Source organism: Protomyctophum parallelum (genome assembly GCF_964188405.1).
Source record: "Protomyctophum parallelum genome assembly, chromosome: 6".
NCBI classification, from domain to species: Eukaryota; Metazoa; Chordata; class Actinopteri; order Myctophiformes; family Myctophidae; genus Protomyctophum; species Protomyctophum parallelum.
Window position 1 is genome coordinate 21,277,367 of NC_139701.1, and position 17,699 is coordinate 21,295,065.

General features: G+C 43.6%; 3 protein-coding genes across 4 annotated transcripts in view; 1 reads left to right on the forward strand and 2 right to left on the reverse strand.

Moving 5' to 3' along the window:
• Positions 1-12,419, forward strand: part of tmem131 (transmembrane protein 131) — a 33,237-nt gene extending 20,818 nt beyond the window's left edge. Inside the window, exons 29-41 of one of the 2 annotated variants that reach the window (XM_083766318.1) lie at positions 5,214-5,399; positions 6,700-6,855; positions 7,383-7,843; positions 8,031-8,215; positions 8,354-8,484; positions 8,567-8,685; positions 8,762-8,914; positions 9,090-9,246; positions 9,436-9,551; positions 9,889-9,970; positions 10,064-10,167; positions 10,942-11,093; positions 11,408-12,419. In XM_083766318.1, coding sequence (XP_083622444.1) covers positions 5,214-5,399; positions 6,700-6,855; positions 7,383-7,843; positions 8,031-8,215; positions 8,354-8,484; positions 8,567-8,685; positions 8,762-8,914; positions 9,090-9,246; positions 9,436-9,551; positions 9,889-9,970; positions 10,064-10,167; positions 10,942-11,093; positions 11,408-11,677 — 2,272 coding nt within the window. In that variant the 3' untranslated portion in view covers positions 11,678-12,419. Of the gene's footprint in view, positions 1-5,213; positions 5,400-6,699; positions 6,856-7,382; positions 7,844-8,030; positions 8,216-8,353; positions 8,485-8,566; positions 8,686-8,761; positions 8,915-9,089; positions 9,247-9,431; positions 9,552-9,888; positions 9,971-10,063; positions 10,168-10,941; positions 11,094-11,407 lie in introns of both variants that reach the window. The other variant, XM_083766317.1, reaches the window with a different exon arrangement.
• Positions 1,501-3,777, reverse strand: LOC310860808 (mitochondrial inner membrane m-AAA protease component AFG3L1-like; the record flags this gene model as incomplete). Its single annotated transcript, XM_083767998.1, has 1 exon — positions 1,501-3,777. The coding sequence occupies one exon, from the start codon at positions 3,775-3,777 to the stop codon at positions 1,501-1,503; it is 2,277 nt and encodes a 758-aa protein (XP_083624124.1).
• A 456-nt stretch (positions 12,420-12,875) lies between the features above and the next one.
• Positions 12,876-14,743, reverse strand: LOC310859907 (inosine-uridine preferring nucleoside hydrolase-like; the record flags this gene model as incomplete). The annotated part of the gene is made up of 5 exons (XM_083766673.1): positions 12,876-13,241; positions 13,338-13,474; positions 13,818-13,929; positions 14,039-14,227; positions 14,561-14,743. 5 exons carry the CDS (start codon positions 14,741-14,743, stop codon positions 12,876-12,878), a joined length of 987 nt encoding a protein of 328 aa, XP_083622799.1.
• Between the last annotated feature and the right edge of the window lie 2,956 nt (positions 14,744-17,699).

Here is a 17,699-nt window from a genome sequence, read left to right on the forward strand (position 1 = left end):
CCCGCCGTGTCTGTCTTCCACATTTCTGTGGAATTTTGCAGAATTGTGTGGCTATTTGCTCTAAATTGGCTCGTTCTTTTAAATAGACAGGATAACAATGTGGTTATTGTGCAAAAACGGTGGATGTGTAGTTGTGTGTGGTTATAGTTGAGGCGTGCATGTGGTCTCCATCGTCACCACTCTATTAACACTCACCTTTAGCAACTCTGGTGAGTAAAGGCTCATACATAGTCTGGATTTACGGTAGTGGGGTGACCACCGAACTACAACATGACGTCACGAGCCGCGGTGAAGAGCAAACCACCGCCACCGCTCCAGCCCTTCTCTCTGTTTTTACTCACCACCGCTCAACGTTCCGGTGGTCAGCTCACCACCGGAGCGGTGGTCACCTCACCACCGAAAATCCAGACTATGAATAGGCCTTTAGTCTGAGGAAATAACGCTCCTCTGTAGGCTCTTATCTCCTCTACTACTCTTTTGCTCCAATTGACCGTAAAATTGAATTACATTGTGTCCTACCATGGCATACCATGAAGAATGGTTGGACTGGTCAACAGTTAAGTCACCGTTCTTAATCAATGCTCAGTTTTTACTCTTTTACTGCACTATGGTGATGTCTTATGTAATGCATACCTCCGCTCAGTGTCTCCATGTGGTTGAGCTAGCTTACCATGCTTCCTTCAAGGTTCAGTACCAAATTACCAATATTGTAAAGCTGCGACTCACCACTGTGACTTATACTCAGCCCTTAAACCATTCAGGACGGGAACCCCTTCTGGGGTTCTTGTTGCCTCAGTCCTAAATGGGTTAATACTGTATAAAGCAATTCTTGGTCTGCTACTACTACTGACGGACAATACTGTACATAAAGTGAAGGAGCTTTTGTGTATTCTTCACCCTTGGCATGGATATGTTGCAGAATTACTTGAAACTTAAATGCTTTTAATACTAAATGAAAGAATTGTAGGCATGTACAGTACTTCTGCCATGCAGAGGCAAGGTGGTAGATGATGTTTTTGCCTCTGGTTGTCTGTCTGGGGCTCATTTCTATTTTCTACTTTGTGCCTAATGCCTGACCTGTCCGATGCCATGTACCGATATAGGCACATAGCATAGACACTGATACTATATACATGTGTGACTGATACATGCACCAATATATATATGGACAAATACACAGTGCTGACATCATAGTGGCTAAATTGTAAATGGTGCATTTCTATTGCACCTTTATCCAATGAGCTTTACATTGTGCATTACACCCATCCACTCACATAATTGACAGTGGAGGAAACCATGCAAGGCTCTACAGGAGCAGTTAGGGGTTCAATACCTTGCTCAAGGACACTGACCATAACCCAGGGGAGACAGGGATCAAACCAGAAACCTTCTGATTTTCAAGCTCTACCTCCTGAGCCACTGCTGCCCCCATATGGTTCATACCAGCTATACAATTAAATGTAGACACACTTAACAACATAATTCTGGATATGAGACCTATCAATGCCAGGTGTGAACAGAGCTTGTGTGTTTGTCCTCTTCTCTCAGTTTGTCCTTTGCAGGGATGTTTTCTTTCTCCAGATTCCAGCCCCTGAGTCCTTCGGGTAGGCTGGTGTCCTCCTCAAAGCTGCCTGTACCCTCCACAAACTCCTCATATGTAGACTTCTCCTTAAATGGACGAGGGCCCAGCAGCTCCAACATGTCCGCCTTGTCTAACACCTCTTTCTCTAGAAGACGCTTCGCCACCATCTCTACCAGCTCCTTCTTTTCTGTGACGAGTTCCCGTGTTCGCTGGTAGGCTCTGTCCACCAGATCTCGCACCTCCCCATCGATAAGTTCCGCCGTGGCCTCGCTGTAGGGCTTCTCACTTGGCAGCTCCCCTTGTCGTGGCAGGTTAAAGGACACCTGACCAACCTTGTCGCTCATCCCAAACTGCACCACCTGAGCGTAGGCCGACTGGGTGATTTTTTCCAGGTCGTCCCGTGCCCCGGTGGTGATCCTCCCAAAGAACACCTCCTCAGCCACACGCCCTCCAAGCAACACACACATTCCGTCAAACAGCTGCTCTTGAGTGTACAGGTACTGCTCCTTGGGAAGGTAATTGACATAACCCAGACCCTTTCCCCGGGGGATGATGGTCACCTTAAGGAGTGGGTCACCATGCTCTAAAAACCAGCCAACAATGGCATGGCCAGCTTCGTGGTATGCCACTATCTTCTTCTCTGTAGGCTGTAGGACCTGGCTCTTCTTCTCTAGGCCCCCAATGACCCTGTCGATGGCCTGTTCAAAGTGTTTTGTGCTTACAGACGGGTTGAGGTGTCTGGCCGCAATGATCGCAGCCTCATTACACACATTAGCGATGTCGGCTCCCGTGAACCCTGGAGTCGCAGCAGCCAATTTCCGGGCAAGGGTATCTCTGTTCAGACCGGGGTCTAGTTTTATTGGTTGTAAATGGACTTTGAAAATGGAAGCTCTGCCCTTGATGTCAGGTGGACCTATGAAGATCTGCCGGTCAAATCGCCCTGGTCTCATGAGAGCAGGATCCAAAACATCGGGCCTGTTGGTGCCAGCCAGGACCACCACATTATTGACGGACCCGGTATTAAATCCATCCATCTCGACCAGCAATTGGTTGAGGGTGTTTTCTTGCTCACTTTGAAATCCAAAGTTTCCTTTGCCTCTCTTACGTCCCACCGCGTCTATCTCATCAATGAAGAGGATGCAAGGGGCGTTCTTCCTCGCCATGGCAAACATGTCCCTGACCCTGGCTGGACCAACACCAACAAACATCTCCTGGAACTCGGAGCCATTGACTGTGATAAAGGGGACGTTGGCCTCTCCGGCTGTGGCTTTGGCCAGCAGGGTCTTCCCTGTTCCTGGAGGTCCAGACAATATAGCCCCCTTTGGGATTTTTGCTCCCAGTGCCAGATACTGCTGGGGGTTCTTCAGGAAGTTGACAAACTCGAGTATCTCGAGTTTGGCTTCCTCGCACCCAGCCACATCCTTGAACTTCACATCAATTTTGTCCTTGGCAATAATCTTGGCAGGTGACTCGCTAATAAAGGGCCAACTCCTTCCACCCCCAGCGCCTCCTCCCATTTGACCTCGTCGCATGGCAAACAGCAGGAAGCCAATAAACAGAACGGTGGGCATCATACTAATCAAAAATGAGCCATCGCTTTCTGAACGGTAGACCACAGCTATCCTCTGTGAAGGCTTCAGGCCTAGTTCCAAATGGGCTGCCTCTAGGTTCCTTTCGAATGTCTCCACGCTCCCTATGTTGAACCACACACAGCTCCGCCTATCTGAGGTGTCAGCTCCTGACACTGGAATGACTAGAACATACCGCTTGTTGACGACCTCCAAACGGTCAACTATGCCTCTGCCAAGGTAGTCATGCAGAAAGTCCTTCCAGGTAATCTCCTTGCCGGAATCTCTGACGTACCAGTAGAGCAAAGATGAGATCCCTGCGGATGCCCCTGCCAGGTAATAGAAATCCTTATGTTTCTGGATGCGGCTCCACCAATCTTTTTCTTTTCCTCCACCGGTTGACTCCTTGCTCGTCCTATCCTTTGGTGCCTTGTTGGAATACAATCGTCTTTGAGACGAGTGGTGTCCCTGTCCCTGACGGGACGAAAACCTAGATGTGGGGAGAGAGACATTGGTGGAGGTATAGCCTCCATACACGGACACGGAGCTGCGTCTGGTGGCTGTGAGTCCCATGCAGGCTCTCCCTGCCATCAGCACAGACAGAGCAGTCACTGAGGGATGCCCCATGATGCTGTCTGCTGCTATCCTGCTGCCTAGTGTTTTATGTCGTGTTCCTATTTAATTCTCTCATCTCCTGTGGTTTGTCAAGTTGTGTTATTAACCACAGACATGTTATAAGGGGGTGAGACGATGATTTAGATCTTACTATTGACGTCATAGTACTGACTTCATATAGTACTGACATCACACAGTAGATGACTGACATGATAGACTGGCTGACATGAGTGCAGTGTTGATGATTCCACAAGTAGACAATGTGTTGTGAGGCAATGCCGAGCTGATGCCACGTTGCCTGCTTGTTTATGGATAGTAGAGTTTAAGTCCACTATCAAATCAACTAATCAAATCATTCCTGATCGCGGTACGGCTGGCTCCTTGGCTGTGGCTCACTGCTCCAAGAGATACGGAGAACAAATTTCACTGTGATAACATCACTATCGTGTGTGACAAATCGTACGACTTTGACTTTGGTTCTTTTATGGTTATGTCTGAGTCAGAATGACATAGCTGTGGTCCTGCCTATATATGGATGTATGACATAGCTGTGGTCCTGCCTATATATGGATGTATGACATAGCTGTGGCGGCCCTGTCTATATATGGTTGTATGGGGTTTGTTTATGGTTATGTGATCTGTGTCACTGAGTTTGTTCACAGTAGCATCCCAGAGCTCCACTGGCTGACAGTCCGTCCGGTCAGACAATCTCCAATTTTAATATATAGGATAGAGGAAGATAGATGAAATTAAAAAATCACACCCATGTGAAGTAAGTGGTGCAACTCCGTGTGGGGGTCCCACACGGATGCCCCACACGGATGCCCCACATCCGAAACGGTTGAGAAATAACAGTTACCGTGTGGGGGTCCCTCTACTGTACCCTCTACTGTACTGGCTCACCTGAAATCACCATATATACAGTTAATATGTGCGTGTTTGTGTGTGTGTTGCGCACAGGTGGTGAAAAACAACCATTCTGTTTTTGTGCTCAGACATACCCAGGCAGCCAGCCAGCTACCCACACACATAGTCACTTAAGGAAGTGGTTTGCACCACTTAAAAATATAAACGCAACCTTTTTTGGCCTTAGTACTGTTATGAGATATCCGACATATCTAATCTTATTAACCCAGTAAACTACATTACAATCTTCATATTTGGCCCTGGCTGACCCTGAGCTCTATATACAGTATGGATATAGCCGACTGGCATCATCATCGTGACACGCATTCAGCTGACCTTAGATAAAGAGTCTCCTTTATTTACTACGCTCCTCACGAGATACTATTAACCCAGATATCTCAGCGATATTTGCCCTTGTAACCCAAATATCGTTGTGTCTGAGATCTAAACTCAGGGAACCGGTCCCCTTTCAGTAGTATTTTAGTAGTGTGATATTGGTGTTTGTGTTGCACACATTCATGGAAATTCCCCATGTCTTGTAGGTTTACACCTGATTTCACATCATCTCGTATCATCCGGGAGCTGAAGCTGGTGACGTGTGGTGGCTCAGAGTTTGTGTTTGTTCTCAACGCCTCCCTGCCGTACCACATGTTGGCTGCGTGCACAGAGACCCTGCCCAGACCCAGCTGGGAGCTGGAGATCTACATCATAGTGTCTCTACTCATGAGGTTAGTGTCACACGTCACTGTACAGCCTTCTCCAACAGTGACACCTTCTGGCTAGGGTGTGTCTCTGCACCATGTCGCTTGGGAGGCAAAAGGGAAAACCTGAGCTGTGAATGCAGATGACAGTTTTGTTGATAAATGACTGTAGTTCTGTTGGTATGTCTAACCAACGTATGCACCCCTTTGTTTGATAGCAAAATAAACAATTCTCTTTGTGCTCTTCTGTTTATAGAAACAACGATATTTACAATATAATCCATATTGGCAGAGAAAAGACCTGTCTGTTTATGGCTTTTTCAGTGTCTGCTATAACATCAAACTGATTAATATTTTCTGAAATCAAGTCGTAACGGCAAACAAGGACAATGTCACTCACGAACACCAAGCACAGCTTCATTACAGAGACAGAAAGAGCAATGCTCTGTTTTATGGCTACTAATGGATTGTCAGCCCTACGACTATTAGATTGTTGCAGTTTGGTGGAAACCGTTACTTTTCAGGCAATGAAATAAATAAACTGTGCTCCAATGTAAGTATTATTTAGTCACAAGCTCCTGGTAATTATTTGTATTGGTTCAATATTTAAAAGGCACTGACAGACTTAACCACCTTCAACCTGGTATCCCTATTTTGGGCATGCCATTAGGTAAAAATGTTCAAAATGGTTCAAGAGATTTTCTTTTTCTAATATCACAGCACGTTGCTTGCTTGTATATATGTCTAATTTCACTGCTTTTGCAAGACATGGTCATATGATGACGTATAAAATAGGGCATTCATTTATGAAATAAATAACAAATGAGGGATACAAGGTTTCTGCCCAACGGCGACAATATATAGATTATAGATGTTGAAAATCATGATTGTATCCCTTGAAGGATTTCATATTCATGTGCCTCCTGTCTCTAGCTCCATGTTCCTGCTGGTCATAGTCACAGCCTACCTTGTCCTGTCTCTAGCTCCATGTTCCTGCTGGTCATAGTCACAGCCTACCTTGTCCTGTCTCTAGCTCCATGTTCCAGCTGGTCATAGTCACAGCCTACCTTGTCCTGTCTCTAGCTCCATGTTCCTGCTGGTCATAGTCACAGCATACCTTCCTGTCTCTAGCTCCATGTTCCTGCTGGTCATAGTCACAGCCTACCTTGTCTACCTGTCTTTAGCTCCATGTTCCTGCTGGTCATAGTCACAACCTACCTTCCTGTCTTTAGCTCCATGTTCCTGCTGGTCATAGTCACAGCTTACCTTGTCTACCTGTCTCTAGCTTCCTGCTGGTCATAGTCACAGCCTACCTTCCTGTCTCTAGCTCCATGTTCCTGCTGGTCATCGTCACAGCCTACCTCGAGGCTCAGGGCATCTGGGAGCCTTTCAGGAGACGCCTGTCTGTGGAATCCAATTCCAGCTTGGAGACCGGGAGGCCCTTTGATTTCAGGGATATAGCACAAATTCACAGTGATGCCAAGTAAGTTAAAAATATATAAATATAAAATAATCGATTAATAATTTTCTGCATGTTGTCTTTTATAGGTGAAAACCTTCCTAATTTATTTTATGTAAAGATTGCCAATCTACAAGCTCACAATGTGTTGTTCAGTTTGTAGATTTGATATGAAAATAATCAATAGTTAAGGTCCCCACACACCAGATTTTATTTTATTTTTAGCAGCGTTTCTCCATCGGTTTTCCAGAAAAACGCGTCCAGTGTGCAACCACCTTTACAGTCCTAGGTGGTCAGTGGTTTTCAACCACTTTTATACTAAGGAGCAGTGCGGCCACTAGGGGCTGCTACTGCTAGCGGTGCTTTTAGTCTCTTCTCTATTTTTCATGATGGCTCCAGTGCAGACATGTTTATCCTGTGAGCTGGACAGCACACAGCGTAGCTTTGTCATGCTTTGTTTGTTTTTTTTACATTCTAGTGCTATCTATGTATCATAGATATTTTGATCTGATATTTTATAAGGGCCATGTATTTACTCCTTTCATTTTCAGCTTGAATGATTACAGTGACTCACAGCAGAACTCCAGGTGTTTCTACGGGTCCGGCAGTGGGGCGTCCCGGGTCGGGGGCCGGCAAGGGAGGGCCTTATCTGACCCGGAGAGCCAGAGGTCCAGAGGAGTAGGTTTTGGTCGCTCGTCTATGCAAGCCGCTTCATCCCATCAGCTGACCAAAGGCAGTGCCAGCACAGGCCAAGAGGGCCCTCAGGCTGCATGCCAGCTAACCAATCGTAAGACTCGGAACTCCAAGCAGCCACAGCAGCAGCAGGCAGTGGTCCTCCTGGACCTCCAGAGTCCAAGCTTAGCTGGGTCAGCATTGTCTCACAGAGGTCTCTGTCCTGAGGACGCAGACTTCACACACTTACTAGGGGCCATGGACAATGACCTCGACCGCCCAGAGCTTCCTACTCTGGGCGCTTTACAGGAGCAGAACTGTCAAATGATACAAAACAAAGGTATTCATTCACATTTATAGTAATGAATTATTATTATTATTCTAGTGACCACTAGGGTGGGGCCCTTTCTTACCTGTCACGAGTTCTAGTTCTGCCTGTGGTGGTTAAGAAAAGGGGGAAGGATTTGTTTTAAGCAGATTGGGATAAATATGATGTCATAATATATATATACTTACTTTGCTCACAGTATTGGAGTCTAAAGGGAAGTTGCGGGGTAAAACAAAAGCCCAAAGGAAGAAAGAGGAAAAGGAGAAAAAAACTAAGGTTAAGCCTCAGGGAGATGAACTGAAAGACCCCTTGGCTGACAACGATGACAGCTCCTCAACCACCACAGAGACCTCCAATCCAGATGTAGAGGCTAGCCTCAAAGAGGTATGCACATACACATACGTATGTAGTATGTACTCATAGCTTGTAAGCTTGTGAATCTGCAGTTTATGCTGAATGTTCGCCCCATACTAGGTACGCAAGGATTCATGTGTGTGAACCTTTCCTTTTTTCCTTGACTAGGAACCTGCTAAAAAGAAGGGACGGACATCAGCCGCAGAAAAGGGGAAAGAGGAAACTCAGAATTTCCTCATCAAGCCAAAAAACAAGAAACAAACACCAACAAAGAAAGAGAGCCAAGTAGAGAAGTCCAGGTTTGTGAATTAAAATTGGTTCTATTGTTCACTTTTAAATCCACTTAACATTGACACTGAACATTGAAATCTTTGTTCACAGTTCACTGGAACTACCATATGTCACACCCCTGGAAAATAAACAACGCAAGAGTTTCACATCTAAAGTGCTTCACCCTGTCACCAGCGTCCCAAAGACGCGGTCCCTGCAGAAACAGAGATGTAAGTTCATTCACTGGAAATGGATTATTTGTATTATTACTACGGTGGAGTCTAACATTTGTTTCTTTTCATGAAGTGGCTGTGAAACTGGACGATTGCCGCCCCTCTCTGCTCGTTAAGTCGCTGTCTAACGGCTCTGTCCCTGAGCCGGGTCACAGCAGCAGCTCTGAGGGCGAGAAGGATTTGGCTTCTCCAGAATGGGATCTTCCTCTCCCCAAAGGCAGCAACCGTGAGTCACATCGTCGGAATCTATCGCCCTTCTTCCCCTTTGGATAAACCTTTTGGTTGAAGACCAAATGAAAAATCATACATCATACAATAGATGCCAAAAAGTTAGCAAAAAAGCAATTACATGACGTATTTGAGATAAACTGTTGTCTCTCTTCTGCTCTCCACATATACAGAAGCTGACAGTCTTCAGCAGATCTCCCTGCAGACGATGAATGCAGACCCCTTTCTGAAGAGACCCATTTCATCCAGGACCTGCTCCCCCCCGCCACCCACTTCCCCTAGCTTAGTGCCCCGAAGCTCCTACAGTAGTGTCCTCAACACTAACAACAGGTAACAAACATACTATAGATTTTATAGATTACTTTTTTAATTGTTTTGTTTTTAAACGTATATCAACAAATCAATTAACCACTTATATGATCGATTAAACCAATAAGTTTGATTAACTGTTGCACCCCTATGTGTAGTAGTAGTGTACTATAATGTGAATGAAGAATTCTCTGTTCTTCTTTTTGGTAGTGAGGGAAACCTGAAGAAGGCTCCTGGGAATAAGTCCTCCATAGCCACTTCACTCCCTGGCAAATATGGAAATCCCACATTTGCTGCTGTTGCAGCTGGTTATGACAGAAGCCCAGGTGAGTTCATACTTTATAACGTGTGTTGGGTGTATTCACTTGCCCTGAAGTAGGAGGAGGAGGAGGACTGACCTGATGATGGTCCACATGGGATATGTTGACCATCATCAGTGGAGTTATAGTAGAAAATGTCATGTTGACATAACTCTACGTGTACCCTAGTATTGCACCTTTTGTTTACCTTGTATTATACCTTGTTTTTATTCTATGTTGGAATTTTTAATACAGTTTGGCATTTTGCTGCACATACTGTACTAAAAATCTTGTATCCCTGTGTGGGCTGGGTATAAATTAATAATGTTGTAAATGTGGACCTGTTGCTTTGGGTTGTTATCAGGTGGCACTGGTCCAGGTAAAAGTGAAACCCAAGGGAAGACCCTTTCACACATGACATCAGTGGAAAGTGACAGCTCTGACAGGTAATTGCAACTCTGGACAAATTGGAGTAACTCCATAAGTCATTGTACTTAACTATCTAGCCTGAACTCTTATTTCTTTTCATACCTCGACAGCTCTGGATTATGGAGTCCCATTGACACAGCCAACAGTCCCAGCTTCAGTGCTGCAAACTCTTTCTCTGCATTTGGACCCAATAATTCTTTCAATCTGACAGGAGGTAAGCAACATGGTTCTAATCTAAATTATTTTGAACAATAATTAACCTCTTGACCTCTATTTCCAAAATAGTGAAAATAGCTGATCTAAAAGCTCACAATATGTTTCATCGTGACACGTGAGCTTGTAGATGTAGTGTGGCGATCTGCGCCTTTAAGCAGTACCGTTACGTCACACGTTCCCACGCTCTCACAGAAGTTTCGTGAATGAAGCAAAGGAGCCGGGCAGGTAGTGTGAAAGCGGCCTGTCAGATGGTGTGTGAAGCCAAGCGTTGTGCTACCTGCTGCTATACCTGCCGTCCACAGTGGCCTACGCCTGGTCCGTGAATACAGTCCGTCTTTATTAGTATTAATCCAGTGGCCGTATCAACTCGAGTGAAGGACTGGGATCGTTTCTTCTCGTCCAGAGGAGCGGCGATTTCCCTCTCGCCTGTCAGTGCTTTCCTGTGCTCTACAACGTCCGGTAACGCCAGTTCATGACAGCGGAGTGGTCAGCATTTACGTGGACCCCTTGGGATGGATGGTGGGGAAGTTAAGACCCGATCAGCGTCCCCGTTAGGAAAGTCCACTTGACAGTGAGTTTACTTTACTTGCTTCATTCACAAAACTTCTGTGAGAGCGTGGGAATGTGTGACGTAGCGGTACTGCTTAAAGGCGCAGATCGCCACAGTAGTGCTATTGGGATTATTTTTTCACTTTTTATACCATATGGTATAGAAACGGTGACCACGGCTGCATTGTGTGTAAACTGTCTAATTTGGGTTGATTTGTTTCAGTTTTCAGTGGAATGAACTTTCCAAAAACTTCTGAGCCACAGCAGAGCTGGCATGATTTGAATGCTGTGTCCTCTTCCATCTGGGACATCCCAAGCAACGACTCTCTTCACTCCTGGCCGACTAGTGCTGGCTCATCAACAGCCCCAACCACGGTGAGACTCCCACTCCCACTGTGAACGCAGATCATGTAAAACACTTCTCAGAGTGGGGTCCGGTATCCCCCAAGGGTCCTTGGAACAGTTTTTTGACTTTAACACAATTTAATACTTTGGCTTTTATACATTGTGATGCATTGTAAGCTTTCAAAAGTTTTTGAAAGAAATAAAAAAACTAATAATCCTTGAAATTTTTAACTTGGGGGGGGGGGGGTCTGCTGCCAAATATATTGATTTATACATTTTGGGATTCCTGACATGAAAATGTTTGGGAACCACTGCATTCTAAAATCTTCTGTTTTATGGTGCAGTCAATCTTAGGAAACGCCCGCAGTCCGTGGTCCACCACCACACCCTTCGGCAGCTCCATTTGGTCCACGAGTGGGGACTCTGCCTTGCACTCTTTCACTCCATCTACCAACTCCACAACTCTCAGCGATCTGGTCGGCAGCCCGGCTCCGCCCACCCCGGCTCCTACAGAGATGAGTCGGGGATTCTACAATCCCTGGAACATGTGGCGTCCTACCCTGTGTCGACGGAGCTCTGAGCCCTGGCCCAACCCTTCTGACAACGGCAACTGAAGACACGACTTGAATTTACTAGAAACATGTAATTTGTACGCTAAAGCAAAGCATTTTTAAACTGACTCCTGCCTGAAACCAATGTCACATTTATATTATATAACATACCGTATATACGGTAGCCCGTTTCTTTAGGTTACCAACCTCCAACTTTGTTTTTATTCAGGGCAAGGAAATGGCAAACTTACTTTCATTTTAGCGGCTACCCATAAATTAAAGAGAAATCTTCATAGTATGGAAGGCATTTTGCTCTATTTTAGAAGTCCCAAGCAATTGGTTATGCTGCATTCTTTCTCTAAGTTTGGCATGTGGCACAGCACAACTGGCCTATTCTGAAGCTCAGTATTACTCTGTTGGAACAAGCTTCTTGTGTTAAGCCATGTATGTTCTGTTTTTGAGGATTGTTTTAATTTTCATTCTTTCTGGCATTGCTGTATTCTAAAAATGGGTTCCACGCCTCATCTTCACGTCTTCATTAGGGTGTCATTTGACAGCAGGGATCTTTCTGACCCTGAAATGACCTCTGCCCCGAGAACATCCACGGCCAATTCAACAGCTTCATTGATAACGACACTCACCGTTTTTAAATTGGGCTTTTCAATAAATAAAACAATCTTGTGTTGCAATCAATTTTAATTCGGTCAAGCGGTCAAATAATGCGTGGCAAATTAGAGGTTTGGGTTTGTGTACATTACCTCCATTTGTCTGCAAATTTAAATAAAAAGATGGATTTCAAAGTGAACAGTTTTCATTGGTGTCATTGTACACGTTACATTTGTACCAAACCGAGAGCTATTACTCCCTTTTTTTGAGTGGTGCAACCACTCCAAGGAACAGCAATGTCCCAACCTGTCCCGATGTTTATAGTACCAATAGGGGGTGCTGTTGCACCACTCGCTTCAGACTGGTCTGATTTTTATTTATGTAATTTTAATCTATGCATTTACCATCTACCATTTTTTGGTTCACAATCACAATAGGTCTGGGTGATATGGAAATAGTGATGATAAAAAAAAACATACTGGTATATGTTTTTTTTTTTTTTATCTTTGAATGTATAAAATGGAACTAAAAATGATCAAAACCAGGAAAAGAAAACACTTAATCCGTATCACGAATACCATATCCAAAATCTCTCACGATATCTAGTCTCATATCGTGATATCGATATAATGTCCCATCCCTAGTTCACAAAATGTTAATTGTTAAGAGGTAGCTTGAAGGCGTTCATGAGCAACCGACTGAACTTGGCAAGATCACATGTATTCATAACACAAACGCGGTGAGTCTTCTTCAATAGATTCATCTGATCTAGTGCCATCATACCACGGCACATTGTTCCCTGCAGCTCCACGCGGACAGCACAATCAATACTCTGTGTTACCACGCTGCTGTCGATGAAGGCCGCCATTGCGTACGAATCATAGGAGACGAAGCCAGGTCCGAAGTATACATCTCTCTTATTCATCAAAGCTAACTTGGAGTAGGCCCAACATTTCGATGTGATCTTCTTCATGAAACGTGCTGCAGGTGTGTCTTGATTGGTCAGTTCTTCAAAGAATTCCTATACAATGGGAATCAATAGTAATTAAAAAAAAGATGAGTACAGTGTATTTATTTTCCAAGTGAGATGTTGTTCACTGTTCACCGGCAATGTTACCCATGTCAATGGATTCCTGCAGGAATATTCCCAAGATGCAAGATGTGTGGGGCAGAGAAATTCTTCCAGCACAATGTAAGCAGACTCCGGATCCATTACAAAGTTGAACTCTCCACATAATGTCTCGTTGCCTTTTCCTAAAGAAAATGATTATGATGTAATATGATATAACATAATGTACCTAACTGCCTTCCCTGAACACTGTGATGCAGTTATACCCTTATGGGCCAACAGTTAATCAAACAATTAATTATTTAGGACAAAAGTTAAGTCTTAAAAAAATGTGTCTACTTTCAGTATTTTTACATGACATTGTTGTAGGCCTATAGCGAAGTCAATTATATAGTCAATTATATTATTAAATTATAAAAATATAAAAAGCACACCTATCCGTTAATATAGAAATGTACAAAAGATTCTTAAAAACTATTCCATGAATCGAAAAAGTACTCAATGGAATTCTCAATAGCTGCAGCCTACCCTCCATGTTGCCACCCATTATGAAGAGATCCTTGAGCTTCTCAGGAAACAGTGGATCCAGTCTGACAGCAAGAGCAAGATTTGTGAGCGGCCCGAGGGCTACCAGGGACACCTGTAGAAGGCATGGGAGATGAATGAAGTGGTATAAGAGTTACAACAACATTCACATGTACAACTTGTATGTTCATTCATGTCACAAGAATGCAGAAAAGATGTAGCACCTGTTTGTGGTTCTCAGATACCAGTCTGATCATTGCATTGACCGCATTCTCTCTCTGGATCTGCTCCTTCCACAGAGGATCTCTGTCTTCAATCACACCACCCAGCCCGTCACTTCCAAAATGGTCAAGGTCACTTAATTCTTTATTGGCCCCAACAAGAGGACCAACAGAGCCCTGGAACACTGGGATCTGTGGAAATGGGAGCCTGATTCATACAGTCTTTCCAAGTACTGGTTCATAGAAAGAGAAGTAGAAAATAGCATATAAAGTGACATAATATCTGAAGCACACACAACTGCATATAGTGTATTAATTACATTTCATCTTTCATTTAATCTTTATTTCATTTATGGTTTTACATGATTACATAAATTTACTTTTTTTCTCAGCAGGACACAATAATGTGATTGTGCAGTCCAAGTAGGGAATGAGGCATTACCCCAGGGGAAGGAGTTTTTGAATAATTTTAATTTGTGTATTTATGTAATTACAGGTAATCCATATGAAGTTTAGAGAGCTTACCTGCCCATGTTCACAGATGGAGAGCACCATCAAGACATTTTGGCAAACATTCTCCACTGATGCGTTCCCAAAACAGCAGGTAATTCCCAGGACCTGAACGTCAGGCGCTGCCAGTGCCATCATTATAGCCTGGGCATCATCGATGCCACAGTCTGTGTCAATGATTACCAACTTCTTTGCCATGGTATTCTGTTAAAATACAGATTCCCAAACAGAGTTAAACAGATTCATCAAGGCAGATTCCAAATGACCCCTAGTTTGACCTATCACATGCTACTTAAAAGCAGATCTGAAATGTTGTATATTTTGCCTGCAGCCTACATAGGCCTAGGTTGTTAGTCCCAAACTTCAGCAGCTGTCACAAAGTTTCCCAAGGAAGTTGGGTTGGAACAAATTGAGAGGTGATACACGTTTATGAACACATTTGTGAAGAAAACTATTGGTAAGAATTTATTTTGCATTTTGTCACAGATTTGGCTAACTTTCCCTAACTAACTATAAAATGACAAAAGTGTTTTCAATATGTGACTACAACAGTGCAAAGGGCTGACCACTGACCATTGAAAACCTTGGACCTCAGGACCTGAGATGTCACAAATTCACATTCAACAATAAAAAATAAATAAAGTCATACATTCTACAGAACAATAAAATCTAAATAAATGAATCTGCTAACAACGTATCAAGTAATAAATAACGTTGTCTTCGTGATCAGTAGCCACAAGGGGGGCTATCTTTAGGAAATATGACATCATGCAAAGTGACAGAAATTCTCACAAGAATCTAATTACGTAGTCATAACATCACCTAAAGTTCTCACTTACCTCTTCTGGGTCTTCTGAAGTTTTGTGTTGCAACAGTGACACAGTGACAGTGATTGGTAGAAACCTCGGCGGGCTCGTTTATTGTATAGGTGGGGGGGGGGGGGTATTGGAAGGGGGGGTTACAAAAAATCACCCGTAATAGGTTGCAAAGGGGAGGGACTAAGCGGTCATGCACCAAAATGAATGTTGACTATTGTGGTATCTGGTTTCTACCATTGTACACTCTATAATACTGTTAACTGGGAGAGCCGGAGAAAGTTGACACTGCACGACGGCAGATGAGATGTTCCGATGATGTTGTTTATTTCAGAGTAGGCCTACAGCACAGCACAGGTTAAGGCTCACGCCAGCCAGAATGGCCAACGTGCTCCACACAAAAGGCTCACGCCCAACTGATCTTTAAAGGACAACTTTAGTTTTTTTCAACCAAGGTTCATGTTTTAGGTTGTTATTAGAGAAACTAAAAGATGAGTCTTATTTTATTTTTCATTTACTGCTTTCTTTCGTTTTAGGGATTTTAGCTCTTTTTGACAGGGGGCGGGGGCATTCGAGCATGGGGCTAAATATGTATTTTTTTACAACATTTTATGGTGATTTATTTTTGTATTATTTACTATAGTCCTAATAAACCCCAGGAAATTACATCTGGCCACAGCAGATCACAGGATCTACTGAATGTGAAGGTAGCCTACTGGGGGAAGGCTTATACTGTGTGTATAGGCTCAATATGTCAGTTTGACACATTCAATAGATCCCGTGATCTTTTGTGGTCAGATGCAATTTCTTGGGGTTTATTAGGACTATAGTAAATAATAAATAAAAAAATCGCCATAATATTTTGTAAAAAAATACATATTTAGCCCCATGCTCGAATGCCCCCGCCCCCCTGTCAAAAACTGCTAAAATCCCCAAAACAAAAGAAAGCAGCAAATGAAAGAAAATTAACACTCACCTTTTAGTTTCTCTAATAACAACCTAAAACATGAACCTTGGTTGAAAAAAACTAAAGTTGTCCTTTAAGCATTTTACATGAGTATACTGTATAGGTGTCGACAGAAATATGCATACACTTAGAGATAAGTCCTTCATAACTCCTTTCTCATACAAGCCCCAGGAAGAGACTCAGGAGTATAAACAAACCCTGTCCCCAGGTGGGACTTGAATATCAGTAGAACAAAGACAGGCCTTGGAGACTAACTGACTTGCATAATTAAGCCAGACAGGCGCCAGCTAGTCAGACCTGGTTGTTGAATAAACAAGATCACCCAAGAACATGAAATATTTAGAATTATGGAATTCCAGATTCCACACTATCTTTCTGCCCGTGAACGCAGCATCAAATTCACTGACACTGTGATCAATATGTGATCACCAGAGAGCTGTCTTGTGCATTTGATTAACACTTTTAATATACTTAACTACTAACTCTTATTTAGTCCTCGACAGCTCTGTATTATGGAGTCCCATTGACACAGCAACAGTCCGAGCTTCAACGATGCAAACTTTTTCTTGCATTTGGAGTCCAACAGCACAGGAGGTAAACTACATGGTGGACAACAGCATTAATCTCTGCTCACGTTAAAGGGGGATTTCCCACAAACCCAATTGACTGACTTCTATGTAAACTAATTAAGTTAACATTGATTTTACAATATAAATTGGGGTCCCAGAGATAGAAATGCCATTAAATGGTGCTCAGTAGCGTAATGCATGTCAAACTGGGGGGGTGTCCTTGAAATTTAAATGGTTAAGAATCACTGCTATAGAGCGTCGCAGTCCCTCCCCCTTTCAGAACGACGAGTGGCCCAGGAAATGAATCGCAATGCATTTTTCCCATAGGCTTTTCAGAAAGTATTTATTTAAAGACTGTTACGCCAACTCGGATCGTGACAAATCATGACAATGAACACAATATTTTGGGCCGATCAAATCATTAGAAAGAAGAAAATAAAGGCAGGAGACAACACTATTCGTTTTGTTTTTCTTCTTATAAATTATTTGATCGGCCCAAAACATTGTGTTCATTGTCATGATTTGTCCGCGGCGTAACCGTCTTTAAATAAATACTTTAAGAAAAGCCTATGGGAGAAATGCATTGCAATCTACAGTCTATGGTTTCCTCATCATAAATCCACGGGTCGCCTGCAGTCCCGACTCCCCGCTCTGACCAGAAGGGCCGAACGCTTCAACGTTCGAGAGCCTCCTTGGGGGCTTGGGGAAGGACACATAGCAAAGTTTGTCGGGATCGGGACTCGAACCCGCGACACGCTGTAAGGCTGGCTTACCAGCCAAGGTGCCTAACTGGCCTATTCTAA